This window comes from Saccopteryx bilineata, chromosome X (genome assembly GCF_036850765.1).
Source record: "Saccopteryx bilineata isolate mSacBil1 chromosome X, mSacBil1_pri_phased_curated, whole genome shotgun sequence".
In the NCBI taxonomy this organism is placed as follows: domain Eukaryota; kingdom Metazoa; phylum Chordata; class Mammalia; order Chiroptera; family Emballonuridae; genus Saccopteryx; species Saccopteryx bilineata.
The window spans coordinates 23,532,977-23,559,256 of record NC_089502.1 but is presented as its reverse complement, the minus strand read 5'-3'; the positions used below and the strand labels follow the sequence as shown (position 1 = coordinate 23,559,256).

Below are 26,280 nucleotides of genomic sequence, written 5' to 3'. Positions count from 1 at the left end.
TAAAACAAAGGTTCCATATGTTGTATAAGGTCAAGCCTTACCCTCAATCTCCTTTCAAAAGCAGAAACGTTGCCTTTGTTTTGCTCCTTCCGCTGCCGCCACTCGATGAGGTTGGCATTGTGCTCCCCTGGCAGCGAGATGTTGCACTTGCCCAGGGTGGGGTTGACCGCCCCAGCCAGGATGTGGGGCTCTGAACTGAGGCTGATCTCCATCCCGCTGGCAAAGCTGACACGGAGGGAGCCGTCTGGACTCACCCGATAGGTACTCTGGGTATTTTCTGTAGACAGAGAGTCAAAGGAGGAAGAGGGGGAAGCAAGGGAGGTACAGGAAGAAAAGACACGTTTAGCTTCAGGAGGCAAATTTGGGCGGGAATGAGCAGGTGGGGCGCTGTGGACCCCACTGCATTCTGGGCGAGATGATCACTCTAACAGGTAGATGTGCCCTCTGTCTGTGTGGGTCTTGTTATTTTCACAGCTGGGGTAAATTGTTCTTTGGATAAAAGACTGTTGTCTAATACTGCTGGCTGGTCCCCCCTCCCCCCGCATTTTTAAAGGATTTCCTCACAAACTCCCTTTCTGACTCGGTGGATTGGCCCTTCATTTTTATATGCTAGGAACTAGCATGAGAAGAGTAGCAAGTTCACCTTAGCATCCTTACTGCCTGAGAATACCCGCACAGTTGCTGTACCTGATGAAACAATAACCTGACGAAGGCTGCCACCGATCCTTTTAGAGTGGATTTGAGCGTTAGACAGTGTTCTGTGACTGCTTCCACAAGCGAACAACAGAATAAGTCCTTAAAGACTGGACAGAGAGAAATGGTTTTTATGTATCCACTTCCACTTTCGCTTCAAGACATTCCTTCCATGTCCAACCCCCTTCTTTCTCTTTCCCCCTCCCTGCCTTCCTTTTTCATTTCCGTTACCTCTTACTTTCCTCTCTTTGGAAATAGAATGAGCTTTTAATTCTCTCATTTCACTTGTATTCTTGCTCGATGTGTATACTAATTCATCCTTTTTATTCTCCTGTGTCAGCATGTATCTTGAATTCTAATCTCAGATGGGGCACAGACTCCTTCTTTTTACTATAACCCTTTCAGCACCTAGCAGAGCTTTGCACACAGCTGGGTGCAAGGAAATGACTTGATGGAAGAGAGGATTTGGCAAGGCTGTAACCTCATGACTCCCGCAGAGATGTGGCTCAAGGTTTCTATGTGAATTTGTGAAAGGGGTGGTTTTGTCTGGGTTTCAGCTTCCAGAGCTGAAAAATAGGGAGAAGCAGCCACCTTCTGAGATAGAAATGAATTCTATTTATAAATGCTGTGCAGAGGTTTGAGGGTAGGAGTTAGGTGCTATCATAGTCAGGCCAAGTTAGAAATAGTCTTACCTTGTTTTAAAATATATATGGTACTAGTTGCTGTCAAGTTGGTTGACATGAGCACGTTTTCACGGTTGGAAGTATCTAGCTCCACTTTTGTCAGCTTCTCCAAGTCACTGTGGAAGCTGCTGACCTCTCCAGTGGGAAATGTTGCATTGGTCAGATGTCCCTCGGGGTCATACCTGAGGAATGAACCAATGCAAACTTTGAAGCCTTTTGGCTGTGATAACAGGCCTTTCCAAAATAAAACTCACTTGGAAGCTAATGCAGTTTAACTTTGAGTGATAACAAGTATTATTAACCTTGTTCAATAAGAAGAAAAAGGTCAGAAAAATGATTAATCAAACGAAGGTATTTTTTGCAGCTTCTGAATTCTTGATGACTTCCTTGAGCTGTGCTGTTTTACAGAAAAAAATATATCTGGTAATGAATCACCAGGGTGAAAAACTGATTTATGAATCATGTCCCGCTGTGCGACGTTGCAGGGCAGCCTCCCTTTTGCAATTTGAGTCGAATCCATTAGATGCAATGGATGCCACAGCCCAGCAGAGGGTGATGTTGGCAAAGGCAATGGAGGCACAAAGGAGGGCCCAAGCCTGAGAAGGCCAATAAACTGACTTTGCATTGTGATCAGAAAATTATAGTTGCTGCCATTTAAGTTGCCAAATTTGAAATGAATGAATCATTCTCCCAACAAAATGAACAAGCACAGAAGATAATGGAAGCATGTTCATTAGAACATTCTGGAGCCTCCTGATCTCAGTGTCAGTTATTTTTTTAATCTTTTTAGAGTATAGTCTGTAATGTGCTATAATTTGCTTATATGAGTGGAGAAAAAAATAATTATCTGGGTTAATAGGCAATAACATATATCTGGAAATATAGTCTAGTGAGTTTACTTTAAAAAAATCAGAATTATTGGCAATCTCACTGTCTTCCAAATGAAAACTGTTTCCCTGAAGGCTTTTCATGTGGAGCTGTCTTTTATTGCCAATAGAACCATGAAAAATAAACACTTCATTAAAAGTAAAGACATGCAGTTGGAAACTCATTACTGTTTTCTTTTCAAGCTGCAAATTACAAAATATTTAAGCACTTTTATTTGCTTTTCAAATGTTAAACAACTATAATCTTTTTACCTAAAGTGAGCAGAATAGTGCCCGGATTCAGTGGTTCAGTCTGGATCTGCTGTCTCCTACTCCAACAATTATGCAAAAGGTTAGAATGATTCAGTGTTAATCCTCTAGGTTTTCATGAACTTGGACTAGAGAGTTGTTCAAATTTTATCACCTAGACTAGTTTTTCGTAAGCTTGGGAAAAGGGGCTGGACCTTATTTTACTGGACTGACCTGGACTTGAGCCTATACACAGTGTTGCCTCCCTCGAGTTCACTTCTGTATGGACATGAGTACACGTGCACATACTTACAGTTACAAGTCATGTATGCAAATAAAAATAATCAAATACATCATTTGACATCATAGATACGTCAAGCCCTAGTTGTTGTATTGCATGCACCCTTCTTTTAAATGGATTTCAGACAAAATAGTTGTTGGCGTGTTATTATGTAGCTAAGGCCTCATTAACAAGGGAAGGCCGAAAGGTGCTGCTTATGCCTAGGCATAATGGCACAGTCTTCCCACCTGCTCAGCCTATTTTCCCATGTGGGTCTTTGTGGCTGTAAGAAACAGGTCCCTGATAAAAAAGGGGGGGGGCATGGAAGGACTTGAACACCCAGCACAGCCAAACCTTGTCTGCCTGGTCTTCTCTCTTGGAGAAGAAAACGACATCCAACTTTGATTCTCCCAAGGTACCAAGCTGCTTTTCCCTGGAGGGAGGAGCTTTGAGGTAGCAGAGAGAAGGATTCCACAGGCACATCCTTTCTCACAACCATGGCCAGCACCTCTGGGGTTTCTTTCCTGATTCCTAAGGGGTTTCCTTGCCTTTGGCAAGGTCACCCCTCATCATTTCTCCAGGAAATTTGACTAAGATGCTATGCATGCAGGTTCCTACCGGGCTTTGCAGCTGGGGGCAGTTTCCGTTTCCTTCTTTCTTAGTCACTGAGCCTCTTGTCTTAAAGTGAGACTTCTTTCTTTCTTTCTTTCTTTCTTTCTTTCTTTCTTTCTTTCTTTCTTTCTTCCATCTCTCTCTCTTTCTCTCTCTTTCTTTCTTTCTTTTCTTTTCTTTTAAATTTATTTATTGATTCTACAGAGAGAAGGGAGAAGGAGAGAGACAGGAACATTGATCTGCTCCGTATGTGCCTTGACGAGGACTGAACCAGCAACTTAAAGGCGAGTGCCATGGCTGTGTCCACTTCTCAGGGCAAGATGACTAAGATCAGATACTAACTGAGTCAACCATGAGTAGAGGAGCAAAGACCAAAAATTCCAACAAACCTTAGCACTGGACTGTGGATACATCTGATTTCTTACCCCCTGGCCCCAACACCTTTTAAGCTCAGTCACAGGTGCTCTTTGTCTGAGATCATACATTTAAAAAGTGTATTCCTAAGAGCACAGCCATGTTCCTACATATTCTGGTTCCATTTCCATTCCCCAAATTGACAGGAGTATATTTGGAAACGAAAGCTAAATACTCCTAGATAAAACTGTAATTACTCGGATAGATCTAGCTAGGAGGTTTCGCCTTGGTCTTTTTCTGGTGAGGAGGCAATGATGTGAGGATCAGGTAGAATTTTCCACAGTCCTGCTCAGTTACTGGGGAGCTAGAAAGTTATATTGCCTGATTTCGTTTCTGTGGCTGGATAGGCATCCTTTTTTGACATTCAACTTTAACTCTATCATAAATAAAGCACTCTACCTTGAGGGCATTATACTAACTGAAATAAGTCAGACAGAAAAAAGACAAATACTGTATGATCTCTGTGGAATCTAAAACAACAACAACAAAACCCAAACCAAAAAACCTGCGCACACCAAACTCAGAAAAAGAGATCAGGTTTATAGTTACTAGAGGTGAGGGCTGGGAATGGAGGAATTGGAGGAGGGTGGTCAAAAGGCACAAACTTCCAGTTATAAAATAGATAAGTCTTAAGGATGCAATGAACAACACAACTGCTGTGTGATATCTACATGGTGAGGCATAAGTAGCTCTACAGTTGTTTGTATGGAAAATATATAATACAATAAGTAAAAAATCATAATCCAAGAATAAACTGTTTTATATACTCACAACTGTAAACCCGCTGTTGCCCCACCCTGTATATGAAAGTTGTTAAGAGAGTAGATCCTTTAAGTTCTCATCAGAGGAAAGAAACACAATTTTTTTCTTTTCTTTTTTGTATCTGTATGAGATGATGAATGTTAAACTAACCTCATTGTGGTAATCATTTTGCAATATACATAAGTCAAGAAATGTCATACACCTGAAACTTATGTAGTAGTGTATATCAATTATATCGCAACAAGACTGAAAGAAAGAAACAAACAAAAACCCCACAGCAGTCTACTTGATATGCGCACACACCCCAATTCTGCTAGACACAGTCAAAGCCATCACATTTGGTGGTTATCTACAGTGTGGAGTCTCTCATGTGCTCAGTCATTTATATGGCTCTCAGTTTAAACACACAGGCCCACCTCTCTTCTGCGGGGTTATCTCCAGAGGAAAGTGACAGGCAGATCCCACAACTTTTTTTGTTTTTGATCGCTCAAAAGTAGATAAGAAATAAAGGAGTGTTTGATTTCCTATGGCTTGCTTGAGGTTTTTTCTTTTTCCCTTCCATCACAGGGGAATGCCTGTTTCCAGACAGAATGTCAAAGAAATGAGTTTAATCAAAATCTTTTACGCTGTGCGTTTCTCTTTGGTGCCTGCATCCTTCCGTGCGGAGCATACAAGCACATATGCTGCAACTGCTCCCCTCAGGCCACAACGCGGTAGCAACATCCTCCTCCTCCCAGGTAAGGAGTAGCGCTCTCTTAATCAGGTCTGCAAATACTGCCTGGTGAATTGTGCCAGCAGGCAATGACGGTGGCCTTCAAAGGTGTCAGAAGTGGGTTTGGTAAGAGAACATTTGCCATCAAATTGTCCCTTTCTGTCCTAATTTTACAAAGTTCCACTGCACATTCTCACATGAAGCAAAAACACCTGTCAAGGTAATTCAGAACTCATTCTTGTCCTTGAGGAGCATATAGTTTAGATGGAGAGATGATATTTATACATTATGAGAAATATATGGGTCTGATATTTTCTCATGAAGGATAGCCTGTTCTTTCCCTTGAGGACAATTTAAGCTAGACCTAAACCATGCAGAGTAAAAGCTAGAAGATCTTCTACTTTTGCTTTCAGAAAAATATGGAAGATTACAGAAAGAAAATTTATTACTTATTTTAAAAAATGGAAACAGATCTTCTTTACCCCCTCATACCATGAAAGTGGAGCAATATAATGAGCATTATTTCAGAAATCCTGGGTTCCCTCTCCTCACCAACACTACATTAGGCTTCCTGTAACTCAGGTTCAAGTCTACAATGCCCTTCTATTTTCATTTGTCCTTCATTCAGTAAATATCAGTCTTGTGCTTAGGTAATGAGGATACAGGGCTGAATGAAATTCAAAGTATAGTGCTATAGATAAGATACACACACAAGTCACTCGAATGCCAGAATTTGCCATGTACTTCCATAAACAAGGAGCTGGGCTCAGCAGGAGAGGAGAAGGAAAAGAAGGAAGTGGTATCTGAGTCTTGGGAGGCACGGATAATCCCGTGTTAGGTGACAGCATGAAGAAAAGCATACAGGAGGATGGGATGTCCACGGAAGAGACTGAATTGCAGGAGCACAACGATCCTCTATGAGGGAAATGGGAGATAAGGCTGGAGAGGCATGTTGGAGTTGGAGGACCAGGCTCTGGAGGAAAGCAGGTAATCAGTAGACAAGGGAGAGGCATAGAAAAATTTCAGGGGGAGAACAGTATGATTCAAATGGCACTTTGGTGGCAGTGAATCTTGAGAGGGGAGATATGAAGATGGAAAACTGTTGGGAGGCTACAGCCTCAGTCTGTGTAAGAGCAGATGGTGGATTTTTGCCTTTTATTAAACATATTGTGATTGCCTATCACTGGAACTTGTTTTCCTCACTCAGCTCAATCTTTACAGGGAGGGCATAGTGTCTCGTTCATCTCTGTATTCTTAGTGTCTGTGTGACACAGAGAAGGTTTGCATTATGTATAGTTGTTGAATGAATGATATAAGAGGCTTGTTAGTGGAAATGGAGAGGATGGGGTGGATATGAGAGTCAGTGTGTTAGAGAACAGACAGCCATCTATGGTGGTGTTGAGGCTGGGCTCAGCTTACACAGATGTCCTGTGCCATACAGCTGATCTTCCCCACTAGCCCCTGAAAACTTTTTTGGCCAGCAGCCTCCCTCCTGTTCCCTTCCTGTCTCTACTGCAGTTCTTCCCAGCATGACTCATGACAATTCTGTCTTCCCATTCTTGATCCTTACCAAGGGCATAAAGCACAAGGAGAGGTGACTGTGCAGAGGTGTTGTCTGTCTCTGCAGACTGTAAGGAACAGTTGGCCATTCTGTTTGTCTTGCTTATTTGAAATTATGTGCCTGCTATGATGCTGGGGCTGGACCACATGGTGCCTTAGTTTCCCTCCCTTCTCTGACATTCTAGAAAGCATTGGAAACATTTTGATATGTTAGGACTGACTATTCATTTACATAACTCTGCATGGAACTCACACCCTATGTCTAGGCAAACATCTCATCCACAGACATGGTATATTTACCATGCCTCCCATCCCAGCCCCTTTTTAATCTTATAGGGAAGACAAAGAATCACTTATTAGCCATCTTCCATAAAACCGAGCATTAGTAAAACAGTTTAGAAGATAGCCAGAGCTATTATGAGGGATTTCCCAAGCTGTCAGTGAATGGCATTTTTGGGGGGTGGGGTGGGGACAGGGTATATGCTAACAAAGTTCAGAAATAGAGAGAGAAGAGAAGACCAGGGATCAAGAGATCATGTAAATGCACCGTCTCCTTCGAAGGAGGGCTCCCACAAAGGGCAAGGGCCTGAGGAACTGTCAGGTTAGCCTGGAGCCAAAGCAGTGACACAACTGACACTTTGGCCTGTCTGGGACCTTTTCAGTTTTGTAGAGCAGAAGCCTTTGTCAGGGAACTTCTTGGGACACAAGCAAGGGCATCCTGGCTATTTCTGCAGCTTCATGGGCAAAGAAGGCTTGCCTGCCATGTGAGCAAATGGGCCCCTCTCTCAAACCTCAACTGTTGCAGAATCATTGCAATTAGTAGCCCGCCAGCCCCTTGGGCCAGAACCCCTGCCTCATTTGGCCAGTATTCCTGCCTTGACAGTCACCTCCCTTTTAGCCATTTCTCTGTGGTCAGCTTTTCCCCTGACACCAAGGACACTTAGGGGCAGTTAAGCATCAATAATAAATATATGGGGTGTGCAGTTTTGATCGTGGTCCAAGTCAAACGGAATTACGAAATCAATGGACTATTTAAACAACATCACACCACACAATACAAGCCCATGTTCTACAACTGCACAGATGCATTTTAAAGTCCCATGTGGATTATCCAGTGGACAAGGTCGTCTGTGTCATATCTCCTCTCCATCACTAGAGATCAGAAAAAGTTGAATGAATTAGTGGCTTCACTACCTCTTCACAGCAGCCCTTCATCCTGCCAAATTTTGCTTCTATTTCTCTTTCTCTTTTGTGGTATCTCATTTCAAAACAGAAATTCTGTCTCCACTTTGGCAAACCATTTGTCCTTTTTGGCCACAGAGGGCAGACTCCCTCTCACCTCAGAGACATGCTCGAGTTCTTTTAGGAGGGCCTGATGGCAGTGGCAAGGACACTCTCTACTATGTCAGCACAGCTCTGACTCTGACTAGAATACTAGGTCCCATTCTGTGTCCCCCAACTTCAGAAGGACAAGGGAAAACTTGAAGGGGTGTTCACAACTGGCTGACACATAGAGGACAAGAGTGAATGTCAGATTTTGTACAGAGCAGACCAAAGGAAGAATTAGTTACATTATGTGGGTTGGAAACCACTCATTTCTCTACATGCAGGTAAGAAGGGACAGGGGAAGTGTTTTGTGGAGGATTCCTGTTCAGCATCAGCATGGATTGCTTTGGAAGGAAAAGAAACCATCTTCTCTGTTCAGATGCTTTTTGGCCAAAAGTGTTTTAGCGTACTCCCGGCTGGAGTCAATGAGGCGAGAGAAGGAAGAAATGGACACTTGGCCTTCCTTTCTCTCTCATGCTGCTACCACAGCCCTCTTTTCCTGTTGCTAGAAGGGAAATCTGCTAGCACCCCAGACTTCCCACAGTTACCCTTGCAATCCCAGGTCCTTCTCCTTTTTGTAGAAGTCAGTAGTGGTGTAGTTTAGTAGCAGTGGCAAGAACATTGGACTATAAGCTCTAATATCTAACTCAAGACTCAGCCAGCTAGCAGTGAGAACGGGGAAGTTCCTTCCCTAGTCCGGGCCTCAGTTTCCTCATTTGTAGAATGATCTCTAATGTCTGTTTGTGGCCATAAAATTCCATAATTACATCCATGTAAATGAATGCTTGTGTTTCTCATCTCTTTGTGGCTCCAGACTGATTATTCAACAACAATGATGTTAGTTGATACCTTTTCAATCATTGCTGGCCATGTCCTGGTAACAGGCCTGGGCTGCACTCACTGCGAGTATCTTGCTTGCCACACAATGCATCAATGTACCGCCAGCCACACCAGGCGGACAACCTGATCTCACTCTAACATTCTCTTCTGTATCTGGCATTGTCAATTTCCCCCTCTGTATTGGATTGTTTCCCTCAGCATACAAATATACTGTTATTTCTCTCCTTTTTAACAACTCTTTCTTTTTACTCCATTTCCCCAGCTCCAAGTTCTCTGCTCCTCTTTATAGCAAATCTCAGAAGAGTTCTTGACTCACTCTCTCCAATCTCTCCTCCAGGTTGCTCTTTCCAAAATTATTATTGTTGAGATACAATTCATATATCCTAACATTTACTATTTTAAAGTATACAACTTAGTGGCTTTCAGTACCTTCACAATGTGTGCAACCATTGCTACTACTTCTAGAATATTTCTAATCACCCCCCAAAATAAACCCTGTATACATTAGCAGTCATTCTCCACTCATTCCTCTCCCTAGCTCTCCAAATTTGCCTGCTTTGAACCTTTCATATCAATGTAACTATACAATATTTCTCCTTTCCTTTTGTGTCTGGCTTCTTTCATGTAGCACATTGTTTTTTTATTTGTTTGTTTGTTTATTGTTTTTGTTTGTTTGTTTTAAGAGAGAGAGAATGACAGGAAAGGAGATAAAGAGGAGGAGGAGAGAGATGAGAAGCATCAACTCACAGTTGCTCTACTTTAGTTGTTCATTCATCACTTTTCATATGTGCTTTGACCAGGGGGCTCAAGCTGAGCCAGTGACCCCTTGTTCAAGCCAGCGACCTTGGGCTTCAAATGAGTGACTTTGGGCTTCCAGCCAACAACCTTGGGTTCAAACCAGTGGCCTTGGGATCATTTTGATGATCCCACGCTCAAGCTGGCAAGACCTTCACTTAAGCCAGAAACCCTGCACTCAAGTTGGCTAGTCTGTACTCAATCCAATGAGCCCACGTGCTAGCTTGTGACCTTGGGGTTTCAAACCGGGGCCCTTGGCATCCTGGTCTGATGTTTAATCTAGTGCACCACCACCGATCAGGCAGCACACTGTTTTTGAGGTTCATTCATGTTGTATACTGTGTCAGAACTTCATTCCTTCTTATAGATAAATAATATTCCACAGTATGGATATACTGAATATGCATCACCCATTTTGTTTGTTTATTTACTACTTGATGGATTCTTTACACTTTTTGGCTATCATAAATAACACTGCTATGAACATGTGTGTATCCATTCTCTCTTAAACCTGTTCTGCACAGGCTTTTGTTCCCTGGTGCACCACAACACCTGCTCCTCTCAAGGTCAACAATGATCTCCCAAGTGCAAGACTTCTTGATTCTCAGTCCTTATCTTCCTTGATCTATCAGAAATATTTGACATGGCTGATCACTCTTTCCTGTTTTACTTGGCTTCCAGGAGATCCTATTCTCCTGGTTTTCCTCCAATGTCACTGAATTTTCCTTCTCAGTCTTTTTGCTTATTCTTCTTCATATACTCAACTCCAAATGTTAAAGTGCTCCAGGTTCAGTCATAGATCTCTCTTCTTCCTTGTCTACACCACTCACTTCTGGGAGATCTCATCCCATCACATGGCTTTCAATACAACCTAAATACTGGTGGATGCCAAATTTGGATCTCCAAATTTCAAATCATCAGCCTCTCCTTTTAATTCCAGACTCCTATAGCGAATTGCCCACTTCATATTTTCACTTGAATGTCTAAACAAACTAATCATATCCACAACTGAACTCTCAATTTTCCACCTGGTATAATGTATTCCTTGCATAGTCTTCCCCATCTTGGTGAATGGGAAGTCCAACATCCAGGTGCTGAGACCATAAAACTTTGAAGTTATCTCTGACCTTTCTTTCTCCCACACTGCACATCCAATCTGTCAGTAAGTGCTGACAGATCTGTAAGCAAAATATATTTAGGATTTTACAACTTCTTATTGCCCCTACTCCCTGATTTAAATCACCATCTCATGCCTCAGTTATTGCAAACCCTCTCCACCATTAAGTCCCTGTGCTTCTACCATACAATCTGTTTTCAATACAGAGTGATGCTTTAAAAATATATATAAAAGTCAAGTTATGTCACTCCTTTAGTTAAAACTCTCCAGGGGTTCCACTTCTTACTCATGGTAAAGTCATAGTTTTTTTTTAAGATTTTATTTATTCATTAGAGAGAGGAGAGAGAGAGAGAGAGAGAGAGAGAAAGAGAGAGAGAGAGAGAGAGAAGGGGGAGGAGCAGGAAGCATCAACTCTCATATGTGCCTTGACCAGGCAAACCCAGGGTTTTGAACCGGCAACCTCAGTGTTTCTAGGTTGACGCTTTATCCACTGCGCCACCACAGGTCAGGCAAAGTCATAGTTTTTAAAGAGGCTTACCAAGCTCTACATAGAGTAGCCCTGTTCCTTCATAGATTTCATTTCCCCATTACTCTTATTTCACTCTGGTCACACTGGCTGCCTTACTATTCCTTGAACACATCAGGTTTGTTCCTGCTGCAGGGCCTTTGCACTTGCTATTCATTCTGCCTGGAATGTTCTCTCTTCCTTCCCTCCAGATATTGGTATGGTTCACTCCCTCACCTCCTGTGTTTTCAGAGTGGGGCAAAAGCAGATGTACAGTTGTCAATATGTAAAATACAGAGTTTATTCTTGTATTATTTATTAATTCTTGTATTATTTTCCATACCACAACTGTACACCTACTTTTGCCCCACTCTGTCAGCATTATCCCCTTATTTACAGGGGATATAATTAATGCCTGTAACTGCAGATAGAACTGAACCTTATGTCTATTATGTGTTTTTCCTGTATATAGAACATACCTATGATAAAGTTTAATTTATAAATTAGGCACAGTAAAAAAATTACTAATAATAACTAATAATAAAATAGAACACATAACAATATACTGTAATAAAAGGTCTGTAAATGTGGTCTCTCTCAGTTCATGTTTCCACCCACAAATTGAATGGCTTTTCCATCTCAGCTAAGCACTTCCCATGCACTGTGGCCATAACATTTGCAGTCTGAGGTGTGGCAGCATAATAAGCACAGATTTCTTTTTCCTTCTTCACAATAGATCTTAGCAAAATTAGCAAGTTTTTAATTTTTTTTTAACCTTTCCTTATTAACTCAACAACTTTCACCTTTTCACTTAAACAAAGTAAATCCTCAAGGCCCAGGCTGGTTGGCTCAGTGGTCGAGTGTTGGCCTGGCGTGTGGAAGTTCCAGGTTCAATTTCTGGCCAGGGCACACAGGAGAAGCGCCGATCTGCTTCTCCACCCTTCACCCTCTCCTTTCTCTCTATCTCTCACTTCCCCTCTTGTAGGCAAGGCTCCATTGGAGTAAAGTTGGCCCAGGCACAGAGGATGGCTCCATGGCTCCACCCCAGGCTCTAGAATGGCACCTATTACAATGGAGCAATGGCCCAGATGGGCAGAGCATCGCCTGCTGGTGGGCATGCTGGGTGGATCTCGGTGGGGCACATGCAGAAGTCTGTGTGACTGCCTCCCCACTTCTAACTTTGGGGAAAAAAAGTAAGTCCTCTATGGCTTCTCCTTGGCATATCTGAATTGCTAGCATCCTTACTCTTATGTTTTCAAGCCATTATTAAATAAAATAAGGGTTACACAAACATTGAGCTCTTCATATCTCCACAGTTGCTCTGCTAAACAAGAAGGCTACTAAGTAACCAATGGCATGAGTGTCTATAGCATGGATCTGCTCTACAAAAGGATGATTCAAGTCCTGGATGGGAAATAGCAGGACAGGGCATGAGATTTCATCATGTTACTCAATACAGAACAGAATTTAAAATTTATGAATTATTTATGGAATTTTTCATTTAATATTTTCAGACCATGGTTGACAACAGGTAATGGAAACTGGAAAGGAAAACCATGGATAAAGAGAACTGCTGTACTCAAATGTCACCTTCATAGTGAGGCCCTGCCCAACCATCCAACCTGATATAAATACCCTTCTGCCCCATATTTTTGATCTCCCTTACCCTGCTTCATTTCCCCCCCCCCGCCAGAACTTATCACCATCTGAAGTTCTGCACATTTTACTTGTCTCCCTCCAGTACAACATAAGCTCTATGAAAGTAGAGATTTATCTTTAAAAATTATTTATTGATTTTCGACCTTAGGAACATTATACTGAGTAAAATAAGTAAATCAGAAAAAGCTAAGAACTGTATGATTTCACACATAGGTGAGGTATAAAACAGACTTATGGACATAGATAAAAGTGAAGTGGTTACCAGGGGGAAGGGAACATGGGAGAGGGGGAGGAGACTTGAGTGAATGGGGAGGCGGGAGGGGTAGGGGGTAGGGGAAAGGGTATAAAGAGGGGCAAATACATGGTGACAGAAAATGATTTGATTTTGGATGATAGGTATGCAACATAATCAACAGTTCAAATGTTATAGAAATGTTCACCTGAAACTTATGTACTCTTATTGATCAATGTCACCCTGTTAATTTTCTGAATAAAATTTAAAAATAAAAAAAAATTAGAGAGAGATGAAGGGTGAGAGACAGTAACATTAATCTGTTCCTGTATGTGCTCTGACTGGGGATTGAACAGGCAACCTCTGTGGATTGGGATGATGCTCTAACTAATGAGCTATCTGACCAGGACAGAAGGTAGAAGTTTTTATCTGGTTTGTTCATATCTGTATCACCAGCACCAGGACACTGCCCAGCACACATAAGTGCTCAAGTATACTTATTGAATAAATAAAAGAACAGTGAAATGGGTTACTTTGTGTTTTTTTCTTATTTCCTCTAGCCTTATTGAAGTATAAGTGACAAAAAATTTGTATATATTGAAGTCTATAATGTGATGATTTGATAAATAAAGGAATGATCAAACAGGTTATTTTGGAAACTAGTTGGGACTTCAGCCATTTCTTATTTCTTGACTGAATTCAGCCAAAAGAGTTTGTCTAATTTCAGCTGCAGTGTGATCCTGCATAAATTTTTAAAAATATATATTCTTACTAGAAATTTTATCTTTCTTAAGGTATTTAGAACTCTGGGCTCATTAATCAGACTGTTGGAGGTTTTTTTAAATTTTATTTATTCATTTTAGAGAGGAGAGAGAAAGGGGGGGAGAGAGAGAGAGAGAGACAGAGAGAGAAGAGAGAGAGACAGAGAGAGAAGGTAGGGAGGAGCTGGAAGCATCAACTCCCATATGTGCCTTGACCAGGCAAGCCCAGGGTTTTGAACCGGCGACCTCAGCATTTCCAGGTCCAGACTGTTGGAGTTTGAATGTTAGACATCTCTGTGAATCCGGACAAGTTAGCCATTTTGTGCCTCAGTTTCATCATCCATACAACAGGTATCCAAGAAGTTCCTAACCCATGATCTTATTCTGAGGATCATAAAAATAATAGTGTATGTAAATCATCCAGCCCAGTACCTGGCACTTCAGTGAATGGTGGTTTTTATTACCACCATTTTAACACCACCTAATGGTGTTATTAGGATGTAAGAGAAAAATTTCCAAAAATACAGGAAGGCTTGCAACAGAAACAACTAAATACATTTTTCTAAGTGAAACTAAAATAGCTGTCCAGCTCTTTTGTATAAGTGGCATTTGTTTGGGAAATGAGCCAAAACTTGAAGGCCAATTGTTCTGTCCCTTTCTTTAGGAGGGTTTCCTGAGACTGGACAGATTCTCTGTATCTTCACAGAATTGTCACACTTGGAATCCCTCATACTTAATATCCCTGCTTCTCACATTTTCACTTTAATGCCATTTCAGACCCAGAGGTTTGGATTCCATGGATGATCTTCACTCAGGAAATCAGTTAAAAATTCAGCAGTTCTTTTTGTGGGGAAGATGCTTACTGAGTGCTGGCAGACTAGCTCTCTAAATGTGTTGACTTGCAAACAAGGTTGTCTATGCTTTAAAAGGCAAGGACAATGGTCTCTATTTCTGTGTCATGACACCTCCTTGTAGCTGGCTGTCAGACATGTCTTGTGTTAATGCCTTGATAAACAAAGTTATCACGATCCAGTCTGTGAATGCCACTGTGTGCTGATTCTTTGACATGTGCACAGAAACGGGGAAGCCCAACTCTATGGAAGCATTTGGCTCCACATTTCACAGCCAACGAAGTGCTGCCTCTCTCATTCAGCACTTGCTCTTCATGATTTCACACTTGCTTTTCAGGGTCCACTTCTTATATTCTAACTTCTTGCCTACCTCCCACAATAACTTATACTGAGCTGGGCTGGCCTTGGCACACATTCATGAAGCCCCACAGGGATCAAGAAATACCAGTTAAACCACACTGCTTCTTTGCTACTTTGCTGCTTTTGAACAGTTTTCTAATTTTGTTCTTTAAATACAATTTTATCTTTGTTTTGGAGCTATGCTGTAAATTTCTTGAGTACATGGACTTCTGCATTATTCCTGCCTTCTGCAGGGCCACATTTGATCCTTCATTCAGTCTATGTTTTTACTATTATGCTCTGCAACAGTGCTCTGGAAAAATGGATTCAATCTCTAAGAATTGGATAAAATTTTTTTCTCCTGGACTTTCTATTTCATTCACTCATTCATTCATTCATTTATTCATTCAGAGAAGGAGGAGGAGGAGGGTGCGAATGCAGTCCCTATCTACTAAGAATGATGCAGTCAAGTTTCCCACGTTTGGGGAAATCACAGAGGGCAGCACATCCAGAGTGCAATGGCTTAGTCTCGACCTGAGAAAATGACCCGTCAGGATCATGGTATCTCCCCTGCCATGTAAGTATGACTTTTTATTTTTTATTGTGGTTAGGAGAAAATAGCATATAACAATCAGTAATTACTAAACCATTTTTCTTATATAGTACAACTTCAAATAAAAATCTGACAAAGCCTATGTTGAGAATTAGAAACTTACTCATAAACAGTTGTCCATCCATTTTCATTACTTTTGGTAGCCAGAAGCCCTGTGTTTCCTGGATAGGTCATCAAGGCCAGATTATAGCCTTGGGCTGACACTCTTTTCAGGACTCCATTGCTGCTTATGGTGAGCCAGTACACCTGCCCACCAGGCACTACTAGCCAAAGGGGCATTCCGCCTGCGTCCCGGCGAATATGCACTGAGTTTCCATTGCTGCTGGTTATGGCACCCAAGTCACCTTCGGCATTGTAGGTGAAATTATACACATAGTCCCTTGTTATCAAGTTCAAGGTATGCAGGTGGGTCCCATTGACAGTGAACTGGTAGAGTTCCTGATCAGCAGGTGAAGCAATCTCATAAAGGTTCATATCATTCAGGTGGGCTTGGTTCCTGTTAATGGTTCGAATTCGAATGTTCCCAAGGTCTGCCACATAGAGGGTGCCATCAGGGGACACTGCTAAGGAGGAAGGGGCTTTCATCTTTGCATCTTTGGCATAGCCACCATCACCTGTGGGAGAAAGACCCTGATTGATTGTCATCATAAGCATTTATATGAATAAGCAGTATACAGAAAATCACTGTGCATCGAGAATCATTTGAAAATGAACAATCTGACTTTGGGTGATGGGTATACAACATAATTGGCTGTCCAAATGATGTGGAGATATTTGCCCAAAAATCTATGTACTCTATCTAGTTGACCAATGCCACCCTATTAAATTTAATCATGTAAATAAAAATTAAAAAAAAGAAAGTGAACAATCAGTGCCAACATTCTCTGTATGTCCCCCTCGACAAATTTGAAACCCATTATTCAAATTTCTTAAGTTAGTACCACTGAAGACAAACAGTAAGATGCAATTATCTTAGTAACACCAGTTTTTTTAAATCCTCAATCCTGCTGTTCAGCATCTATTGTACTGCAAGATACAAAAACAGCAAATAATAACAGCCAACAAAATTTGGCTGGAAATCCATGAGACTCAGGCCTATTAATGCTTGTCATTTCTATCTCAGACTTTCCAATCCTACTGTGCCCAGAGGACCTGGCTTCAGTTAATTCCCATTGTCACATTATCAAAGTACACTAAGTGTGCAAGTGCAACAGTGATTCAGAACATCAAATTTGATAACTGGAATAAATATTAGATTTGTCTTGAATGAAAGACATAAATTAGCAAACCAACTATGAAACTAATTGTCCAGGAAAACATCGGAAATATTGATCAAAAGTCATATTGACTAAGTTGCTCACTCTAGACTCCTCTGGCCCAGGCAAAAGTAAAGGTTAAGAGAACCATCTGGGCCTGGATGAGCAGTTTAATAGGGCTGCAGACAGCACGGAGGGATTTTCACATCCCAGCAATAAATGTATCTATTGACATTTCAAGGACTGTCTGTTATCTGGAATATCTACTCCATGTTTTGGGGAAAAGTCTCTTCCTTTTTTTTCTTGTTTTTTTTTTTTTTTAATTTATTTCAATGGAATGTAAAGGGAACTAGTGGTTATGGAGAAAGTTTCAAATTCTTTTAAAACAATCTAAGTAGCAGACTAATGTCCTGAGACCCCTCCACTGTGGGATTTAATTGTGCCCGTGTGTCCCCAGAGCAGTCTGTTCCTAGTCCCTTTGGGTTTCAAATAGCACATGCTGTTAATCTGTAAACCAGTCACTTAGGGGAAGTAATTGTCCCTAAGCTAAATTCATATATTGAGGTTTTACCTAGTTTCTTTCTCTAAACTACAAATACTATTATGATCTTACATTTGTAGTCATAACCTCTTAGAGTTATCAAAATTTGCATTTTACTAGTTTATCCTCAAACTATCAAGGTGATATAATTGAGACAAATGATATCCCTATTTACCCTTTTGAGTAGTGAGTTTTTTTCATGCTCGCTGACCCTCTGGAGTAAGGCTTTTTTTTTTTCCAAAAATGAAATTAGTTCCAGTTTTATTAACTTAAAATCATGTTTGTTTGATAACCAATTTATGGCAACAAGAAGAACATACATTTGCCTTTTTAAAATGTTGCCTTATACATTTTTAAAATAAATCGATCGTACTTTGGGTGGTCAGGAGGTACGAGGACGAACATGAATGGTTGTATTGCTTTCTCCACTAACTCTTATCAATGTTCACAAGCCACGCTTCTGCTTTCCTTTTGACTTTTCTGATGCGTGTTCTTCTTTTGAAAACAGAGCAAAGGAGCTGGTGAATTGTTAAAAAGGTCATACCTGAAAAACAGTCACAGTTGGGATCAATTTTGCAATCACAGTCAGTGGGGGCACCAGCTATGATGGAGATCTCCCCATTGGTGGTAACTTGCTGAATGCGGTTTACTTTCCTTTCATCTGTTTCAGCTATGAAGAGCAGTCCACTGTGGGACACACTGATGGCTCGAGCCGATTCCAGAGTGGAGTGAATTGCCACTTTGCTGACCAAGAAATGATCGATACCTGGCACCTGGCAGTGAATGGGGCGCCCTGCAATGATCCGCACGCGCCTGTTCTCAGAAATTTGCAGCACAATGTTGTTATCCAAGACATACAATGAATTGTCCATGGGATTGACTGCAAGGTCTGTTGGCCACTCTAATCGCACCTGCAAAAAGAACAGAATACACACCATTAGGTTACAATATCTTTCCAGGGGCAGTTTTATCTTGAAAGAAAAACTGGCTTATTGGTTGCCCTCATCTCAAGAATTTCAGCAATGTTGACATTGTCTGCAAAGTTACGGGAGGATTGTTGATCCAGTGTTCTGGTAAACATATTTATCATTTAAACCATTTCCAACATAATGTAAAAATTTTTTTGCAATAATTCCAGAACAATTCTCTAGAGCAGCGATTTTCAATCCTTTTCATGTCATGGCACACATAAACTAATTACTAAAATTGTGTGACACAACAAAAACCATACATTTTGCCAATCTGAGAAAAATAAGTATAATTTTGATTGATTTACAAAAAAAAATCAATACTACTAATTACCTACCCTTTTTGCTCCAATGTGACTTTTTAAAAAATTAGGTGCCTATACTTGTGTATAAGTATTTCTGGTACCCAGAATTAACCAATCATATGCAACCTTATTATGCAACATGACCAGTAAGATGCAACTCTGTTATATAATCTATGATTTACATATTTATGGTTCAAGATAGGGTATTCACACCAGATATGGCTATTGTTGTGCTGGTTGTTGTCATTGTTTTTTTTTTTAATTTGACAATCTAAGGGAAAAGAGGTCAGTGCCCCTTACTAAACAGTCAGTATTGCATGCTTTAAAAATTCTTGCAGCACACTGGTTAAAAATCGATGCTCTAGAGCAGTGTTTTTCAGAGTGTGGTCTTCAGACCAGGAGCAACAGCATCACCTGGGAGCTTGTTAGAAATGTGAATTCTCAGTCCCTCCCTTAGACCTATTGAATCAGAATCTCTGGGGTTGGAGGCTCAGCCAACTATGTTTTAACAAGCTTCCAAGTGATTCTAATGCACACACTCCAGTTTGAAGACCAGTGCTTTAGGGCTTCTGTGTCACTATAATATGCAAATCTCTCTCACTGTCCTGTAGATGTATGGAAGAACAAACTTATAGAGGTTTCTGGAAAACAGAATGCTGGAGAAACTGGATTTTACACTGCAAACTTTTGGGACAGGACCTTCCATTAGCATAGACGTAGCATCCACCTTGTGGAAAATTCAGGTCCAATACATCAGTTGGTGATTTGAAATACTAAGGTGTAGTGCACTATTACCTAGCTTGACCTGGCTCACTACATATCTCCCTTTCCTCAACAAAGAAATAGATTGATTTGTTCTTTCACTGAATGTTTGATAAGTACAATATCTGTGCTAAGCTTTGTGCTAGGCTTTGGAGATTCAAAAGACTGCTATGACATTACTCGCTGTGTTATGAAGAAGGAGGCAGCAGAGAAAGTATGAAAGCACTTTCCAGACTAGGAGTCAGGAGGCAGGGTATTACCAGAGAAGGTTCTACCTAAGCAGGGACTGAAATGATCAGTAGGAGAGGAATGTGGTAAAAATGAAGGGAGGGGAAGCAGAGTTGAGGGCGATCTAGTCAAGAGGGAACAGCATGTGTGAAGGCCCAGAGGTTAGAGATAGTATGGACCATTCACGTTACTACAATTAAGTAAGGCTAAATGTATGGGAGTGATGAACAATGGAATCAAGAGGTAGGCAGTGGCTAGGTATTATGAACTAAATAGTGACCCCCCCGAAATTTGTATGTTGAAGCCCTAACCCCCAATGTGACTGTATTTGCCAATAGGACCATTAAAAAGCTAATAAAAGTAAAATAGGGTCATAAGAGTGGGGCTCTATTTCAATGAGACTGGTATCCTTATAAGAAGTTGGAGACACCAGGAGTGTGTTCTCACAGAGAAAGACCCCATATGAGGACACAGTAAGAGGATGGTCTTCTGCAAGCCAAAGAGAGAGGCCTCAGGAGAAACCAAACCTGTTTCTTGAACTTCTAGCCTCCAGAACAGTGAGAGAAAAAAAAGTCTTTTGTTAAAGCCACCCAATCTGTGGTATTTTGTTAAGGAAGCTGTAGCAGACTAATACACAAGATAATGGAGAAATGTACATGTCTATATTTATTCTGATGGCCGTGGGAAACTGCTGAAGGGCTTTAAGTGGGAGTGTGCTATAGTCTATCTGATCTGGGTACGAGAGGGATCACAATGGCTGCTCTTAAAACCAAATGGAGGAGGAGGAGAGACGGGAGGCAGGCTGATATTTAAGATCCTCCTACAGTGGTCCAGGAGAGGGATGATAGTGGCCTGAGCGAAGATGACAACAGGTTATAACAGGAGATTGGTTTTGTAAGGTTTTTTAAAGTTGAATTTGTATGTAAATTGGAACAAGTACATTTACCTATTAAATGAAACTCAGATAGTTGTTTTCTTAACGTACTATTTATTTTTACCTTTCTGTGCATATAAAAACTTAAACATTTTCAAACCTATATTATCTCTCTTATTTGTAACCTGGGGACTGCCTGTAAATGGATATGAGACACATAATGAGTTAAAAACGAAGATGTGTGTGTGTGTGTGTGTGTGTGTGTGTGTGTGGTATACCTTGTGCCATGTTGCAGGCACTGGGGACCCACAGACCAGCCAAACATGGCTCCACTCTAGTTGCTTTCTGGACGCAGCAGTTGGCCCAATTCCTGCCCTGACATCTCCTCCATAGCTACTATTTATCACTGGGCACATCTCAGAGAACTGTACTACTGCATGTCCTCTCACCTCACCACTCACTTACTCCATACGTTATTTCTCCTCTCTTAGCCTAGAGAAAGGCAGACACATCTTTCCCTTTCCTGGTCAAGATAGTAACAGTAACATAGCTACTCTTCTTTGTGCCTTGAGTAAATCCCCAAGGAAAGCTTTTCTTTTCTTAATGAATCCAAATGGTTGAAAATAAGATGCAGACTTTCATCATATTCTGAGTCCTGCTATTTCCCTGGGTGGAAGAGGCCTTACAACTCAGCAATTAAGTAGATAAAGGCCAGTCTGAAATAAGGTCCTCACTCTAATTCTGTCTTCTAATGGAGGACACCTAATGATGTTGTAAAGAACACAAAGATTGTCTTTGATCTCTCTAGCACCACTCGGGGCTCTTTGCTCCCTGAGTCTGAGTGTCTCTCCTAGGCAACGAGCAACCTCATTCTGTCCCCATGTCTTTGTGTGCCCCCAACCTCCACACAGGTTGGCTGTCTTAAGTTGGTACCATATGCCTCTGGGAAGCTAGGAATTGGAATGCTAGTGGAGTATAAAACTGAGCTGGTGTCCTGCATGTTCTACAGAGCCTTTCGGACTGGGGCCATTGGATATACATTAAGCAGCAACTTGTACAGGTCCTAGAGCAGTTTGGTGTGATGTGTTCCTCAGCACGTCTGTCTGAGGCCTTTCCATGTCAGTGCCCTGCCACTGAGAGTGAGTGCCTGCTGCTGCGGGGGGCACCGCCTCCTCCGTGCCATGTGCCCCCACCAGGGGCCTCGGTATACAGCATTGTGCTTTCACAGAGCTATCTGTGTGCTGGTCCTATGGCACGCTGTTGCCCAGGAAATGAGCTGGGGTGGGCTGAGGAAGAGAGAATGTGTTTATTTCAGTACAACACTCCTATTCAGATTGAGTCTGAAGTCAGTGACCCAGAAAAAACAAAGCCAGCAGAAATGACATTCTAATTATCCCCAGTCTGAGAGTGGAGGCCAGGGCAGAGGCCGGGGACAGCACACACCTGGCAGGAGTCAGAGAAGGACATATTTCAGACTCTGCTCTCTGCTGTCAAGGCTGCCTCGAGATAAGGGCTGCTCATTGGGAGATAAGCTGTGAAATTCTCCAATTTGCTCAATCTGATTTAAGTCAATACTATCGGTGTCATGTTTATTAGTTTTAATATTACCTCAAAAATACACCAGCTATTGTGTCTACTTGTTTTATTTTCTATCAAATAATTCACCCTCTGGCATTTTCCTGTAACTAAAGTGACCTCTGTACGTCTGAGATACTTTTCTACCAGCGCCACAGAATCCCTTTAATTCCCATCTGATTCTGCTGGGCAGCTTGTCTGTGAAATCTACTCAGATGAAAGATATGTGGCTACTTAGTAGTCTGGGATCTGCTTTTTCACAAATGACCTTTTCACCTTTCTTAGGTTGTCATTTCCTTTTATATCCTCATGTTAAATACTCCTATTTCCAGGTAATTTTTCAAGGAACTGGTGCTTCAGACTTACACAATAGAAAAACGCTATTTCCTTCCAAGGCATTTTTTTTAACACACCCCATACATGGAATGGAGTCCGAGCTGCTTCTGGTGGTCACAATGTGCTACTTCGGTGGGGCTAAGAATAACCCCTGAGCGCTGCTGGCACTTATCTGAGTAGTTTATGGGAGAAATCAACATTTCTTTTTGGGCTGTGAGAGCAATAAGAAGTGTAGGCAGAACCGTGACACTCTGGAAGCTGTGACCCAGCCCACAGGCAAACCATTTGGCTGAATTTGCAGTGGTTGCCCCACCTTGTAAAAATACATTAATTTATTTGAAATGTCAAAATGTATTTAAACTAAACTAGCATTAAAGGTCACTAGGATAGCCGCCAGCTGGTGGGTGTGCCCATCTTCCGATAACCTTCCCTGAGAAAGATCTGTGAGTGGAAAGGGGCCCTTGGTCTGGACGTCAAGCCTCGACAGCACTATGTCTTTCTCTGCTAATCAAAACTTTGCCTTGAAGGGCCTTGACTCTCAGGTCAGCCAGTCCCATGTTTGGCTGACAGATCCAGCTAATTTTGACCTAAGTAGCAGTTTATAAAGAGGCATAATCCTATAGGCAAAAAATTTACATGTAAAAGTAATCTTGAAATATGAACCTTTGATTAAGTTAAAGTAGAAAATCCTTCAGTTATAAACTTAATCCCACAATGTAGACACAGACTATAATTTGTACACTTGGGCTCTCTTTACTGATCTCAAGGCTGGGACCTTCTTTTTTTTTTTTTTTTTTTTTGACAGAGACAGAGTCAGAGAGAGGGATAGATAGGGACAGACAGAACAGAGAGAGATGAGAAGCATCAATCATTAGTTTTTCGTTGCAACGCCTTAGTTGTTCATTGATTGCTTTCTCATATGTGCCTTGACCAGGGGGCTATAGCAGATCAAGTGACCCCTTGCTCAAGCCAGCGACCTTGGGCTCAAGCTGGTGAGCCTTGCTCAAACCAGATGAGTGCATGCTCAAGCTGGCGACCTCGGGGTTTCGAACCTGGGTCCTCCATGTCCCAGTCTGACGCTCTGTCCACTGTGCCACTGCCTGGTCAGGCAAGATTGGGACCTTCTTTACTAGCATTTAGCCCTAGGCTAATGAGGTCTCCTCTAGGAGTCTCTGCTTCTCTCATCTGTAACAAAAGGAAAAGAGGCTAATGATAATGTAGCTATTTCTGAGAGTTATTATTACTCTATACTGGGTTCCTCTCAAGAAGGTGAAGAGAGATAGTGATATAAAGTGGTCAGCCCAGTGCTTAAGGGATGGTAAGTGGTATTAACATTAATAATGGTTTCAAAGTCATAGATCTTTAGAGCCAGAAGGAATCTAGTTCAGTTCAATATAGTTTCCTTTCAACTCTACCTCCCAGACTTCAGCTGTCCCACATGTCTTTGTTTATTTTTTATACATAAAGTTTTATTAATTTTAATGGGGTAACATCAATAAATCAGGGTACATATATTCAAAGAAAACATGTCCAGGTTATCTTGTCTATCAATTATGTTGCATACCCATCACCCAAAGTCAGATTGTCCTCAGTCACCCTCTATCTAGTTTTCTTTGTGCCCCTCCCCCTCCCCCACATAATGTCTTCATGAATTTTGCCTTACCTGTATGCCACTTGCATTCTTATTGACTTAATATTCTTCTTTAAATTGATATACTTTTAAAATATAAATAGGCACTGCCCCTTCCTTTGAACTGGTCTTAATCAATAACATCTACAGGCTCACTCATCTAAGACTTTAAAAAACGTAACTATTGTTTACTGAGTGCTTCCTATGTGTCAGGTTCTTTACATCAGTGTTTTTCAACCACTGGCCTGCCAGAAATTTTGTACCATTCTGGAAAAGAATTAACCACCCTGAGCTTGTATGAAGATTATAGGGTTTATAATCATTGCGTCTATAATCTTCATATAACATCAGGGTGGTTAACTCTTTCACAGATGGGCAAGAAATTTCTGGAGGACCAGTGGTTAAAACCACTGCTTTACATGGATTATTACTTTATATTCCAAAAGTGATCACTTGAGAATGAAATTATTAATATATTCACTGTCAGATATGTGCTGTGAGCCCCTATGCCATCTGATTCCTTATCTAGAAGAGTGGACACATTCCTTCATGCTCTCCTTATCAAGTCTGGCCTCCCTTTTACTTCATTTAAATCAATGTGAAGGGGGTACTCTCTTTGGCTGAGAAGTTCAAAGCTCATTGCAGGTTGAGCAATTTGTATTTGTCATCTCTTATCTTACAGTTCAATGCTTTATAGTGCCTACTTTGTGCCAGGCACAATAGTAAATAAAACAGGTCCCCTCCCTTGATTATGTCAAGGACAAATCAGGGAATGTAGATACAGAAACAGGTCATTTCAAAATAATGTGGTGAAATGCTATGATAGACATATGGCCAGGTCTGGAAAAGAATTAACCACCCTGAGGTTGTATGAAGATTATAGGGTTTATAATCATTGACATGGGAACACAGGGGAGGCAGTTTGGAGCAATACTCCTAGGAAAGAAATGTAATCTTAATCTTAAAGGATGAAGCAAAGGTATTGAGAAGAAGCAAGGTAGGATCGCAGCAGAGGGAAAGGAGCGAACAAAAGGACAGAGCACGAAAGCCCATGGGAGTGACAGAATTAACCATGGTCTGGTATTACTAGAACATAAAGTAGGGTAGGTAGTGGTGGAAAATGAAATTAAAATATTTGCCAGGGTCATGGTTTAAGTTTCTCCACTGAAGCACTATTGTTATTTGGGGCCAGATAATTCTTTGTTGTGAGGCTGTCCTGTGCATGGTAAATAAAATATTTGCAGCATTCCTTATTCACTAGATGCAAATAGCACCTCCTTCTGAGTTGTGACAACCAAAAATCTGTCCTGATATTTCCAAGTGTCTCCTGAGCAACAAAACTGTCCCTTGTTGAGAAACAATGGACTAAGTCATGGTGGGCTGTGTATACTAAGAACTTTAGACTTAGACTGTGGGTATTAAAGAAGGAGTCAATGAAGGTCTTTAAAGTTGGGGGCTAACATGGTCAGACTCGTATTTTAGAAAGATCACTTAGACTGCAGTTTTGGGGGCAGGCTGGAGGGATACCAGGCTGATGATGCAGGAGAACCTATTTGGAGGCCAGCAGTAACTTCACCTATTAAAACGGTCTCTCATTCAACAACCTGGCAAATATCTGAGTGCTGATCCAGACAGACCATAGTCCCTGCCTTTGTGGTACCAAGAGTTTGGAAAACTGCTTTGCATATTTTATTTTTATTTTATTTTAATTTTTTACAAAGCCCATTGAGAATCCAATGAAAGCTCTGTTCTTTGTCCCTAGAAAAAGGCTCAGATATAGTAGAAGAAAGTGGTCAGGAGCTCAGGCTCTGGAATCAAGACTCCCTGGGCTGAAAATTCTGTTATTTGCTAGCTCTGTGACCTTGGAACAAATCAGTTAATCTCTCTGAACCTCAATTTTCTCATCTAGAAATTAGGTATAGTAATAATATCTCCT

The 26,280-nt window shown here is 41.3% G+C and overlaps 1 protein-coding gene and 1 non-coding gene across 3 annotated transcripts in view; both read right to left on the bottom strand.

Moving 5' to 3' along the window:
* The window catches only part of TENM1 (teneurin transmembrane protein 1), a 1,131,584-nt gene that overhangs the window by 31,645 nt on the left and 1,073,659 nt on the right, over positions 1-26,280 (bottom strand). For both annotated transcript variants that reach the window (XM_066248720.1, XM_066248721.1), the window contains 4 exons: positions 18,211-18,577; positions 15,973-16,483; positions 1,386-1,558; positions 42-277 (listed from right to left, as the gene is read on the bottom strand). In XM_066248720.1, coding sequence (XP_066104817.1) covers positions 42-277; positions 1,386-1,558; positions 15,973-16,483; positions 18,211-18,577 — 1,287 coding nt within the window. The remainder of the gene's footprint in view (positions 1-41; positions 278-1,385; positions 1,559-15,972; positions 16,484-18,210; positions 18,578-26,280) is intronic.
* On the bottom strand, positions 15,679-15,841 carry LOC136317898 (U1 spliceosomal RNA). The gene has a single exon (XR_010727912.1). It is a non-coding gene; the product is annotated as a U1 spliceosomal RNA (small nuclear RNA).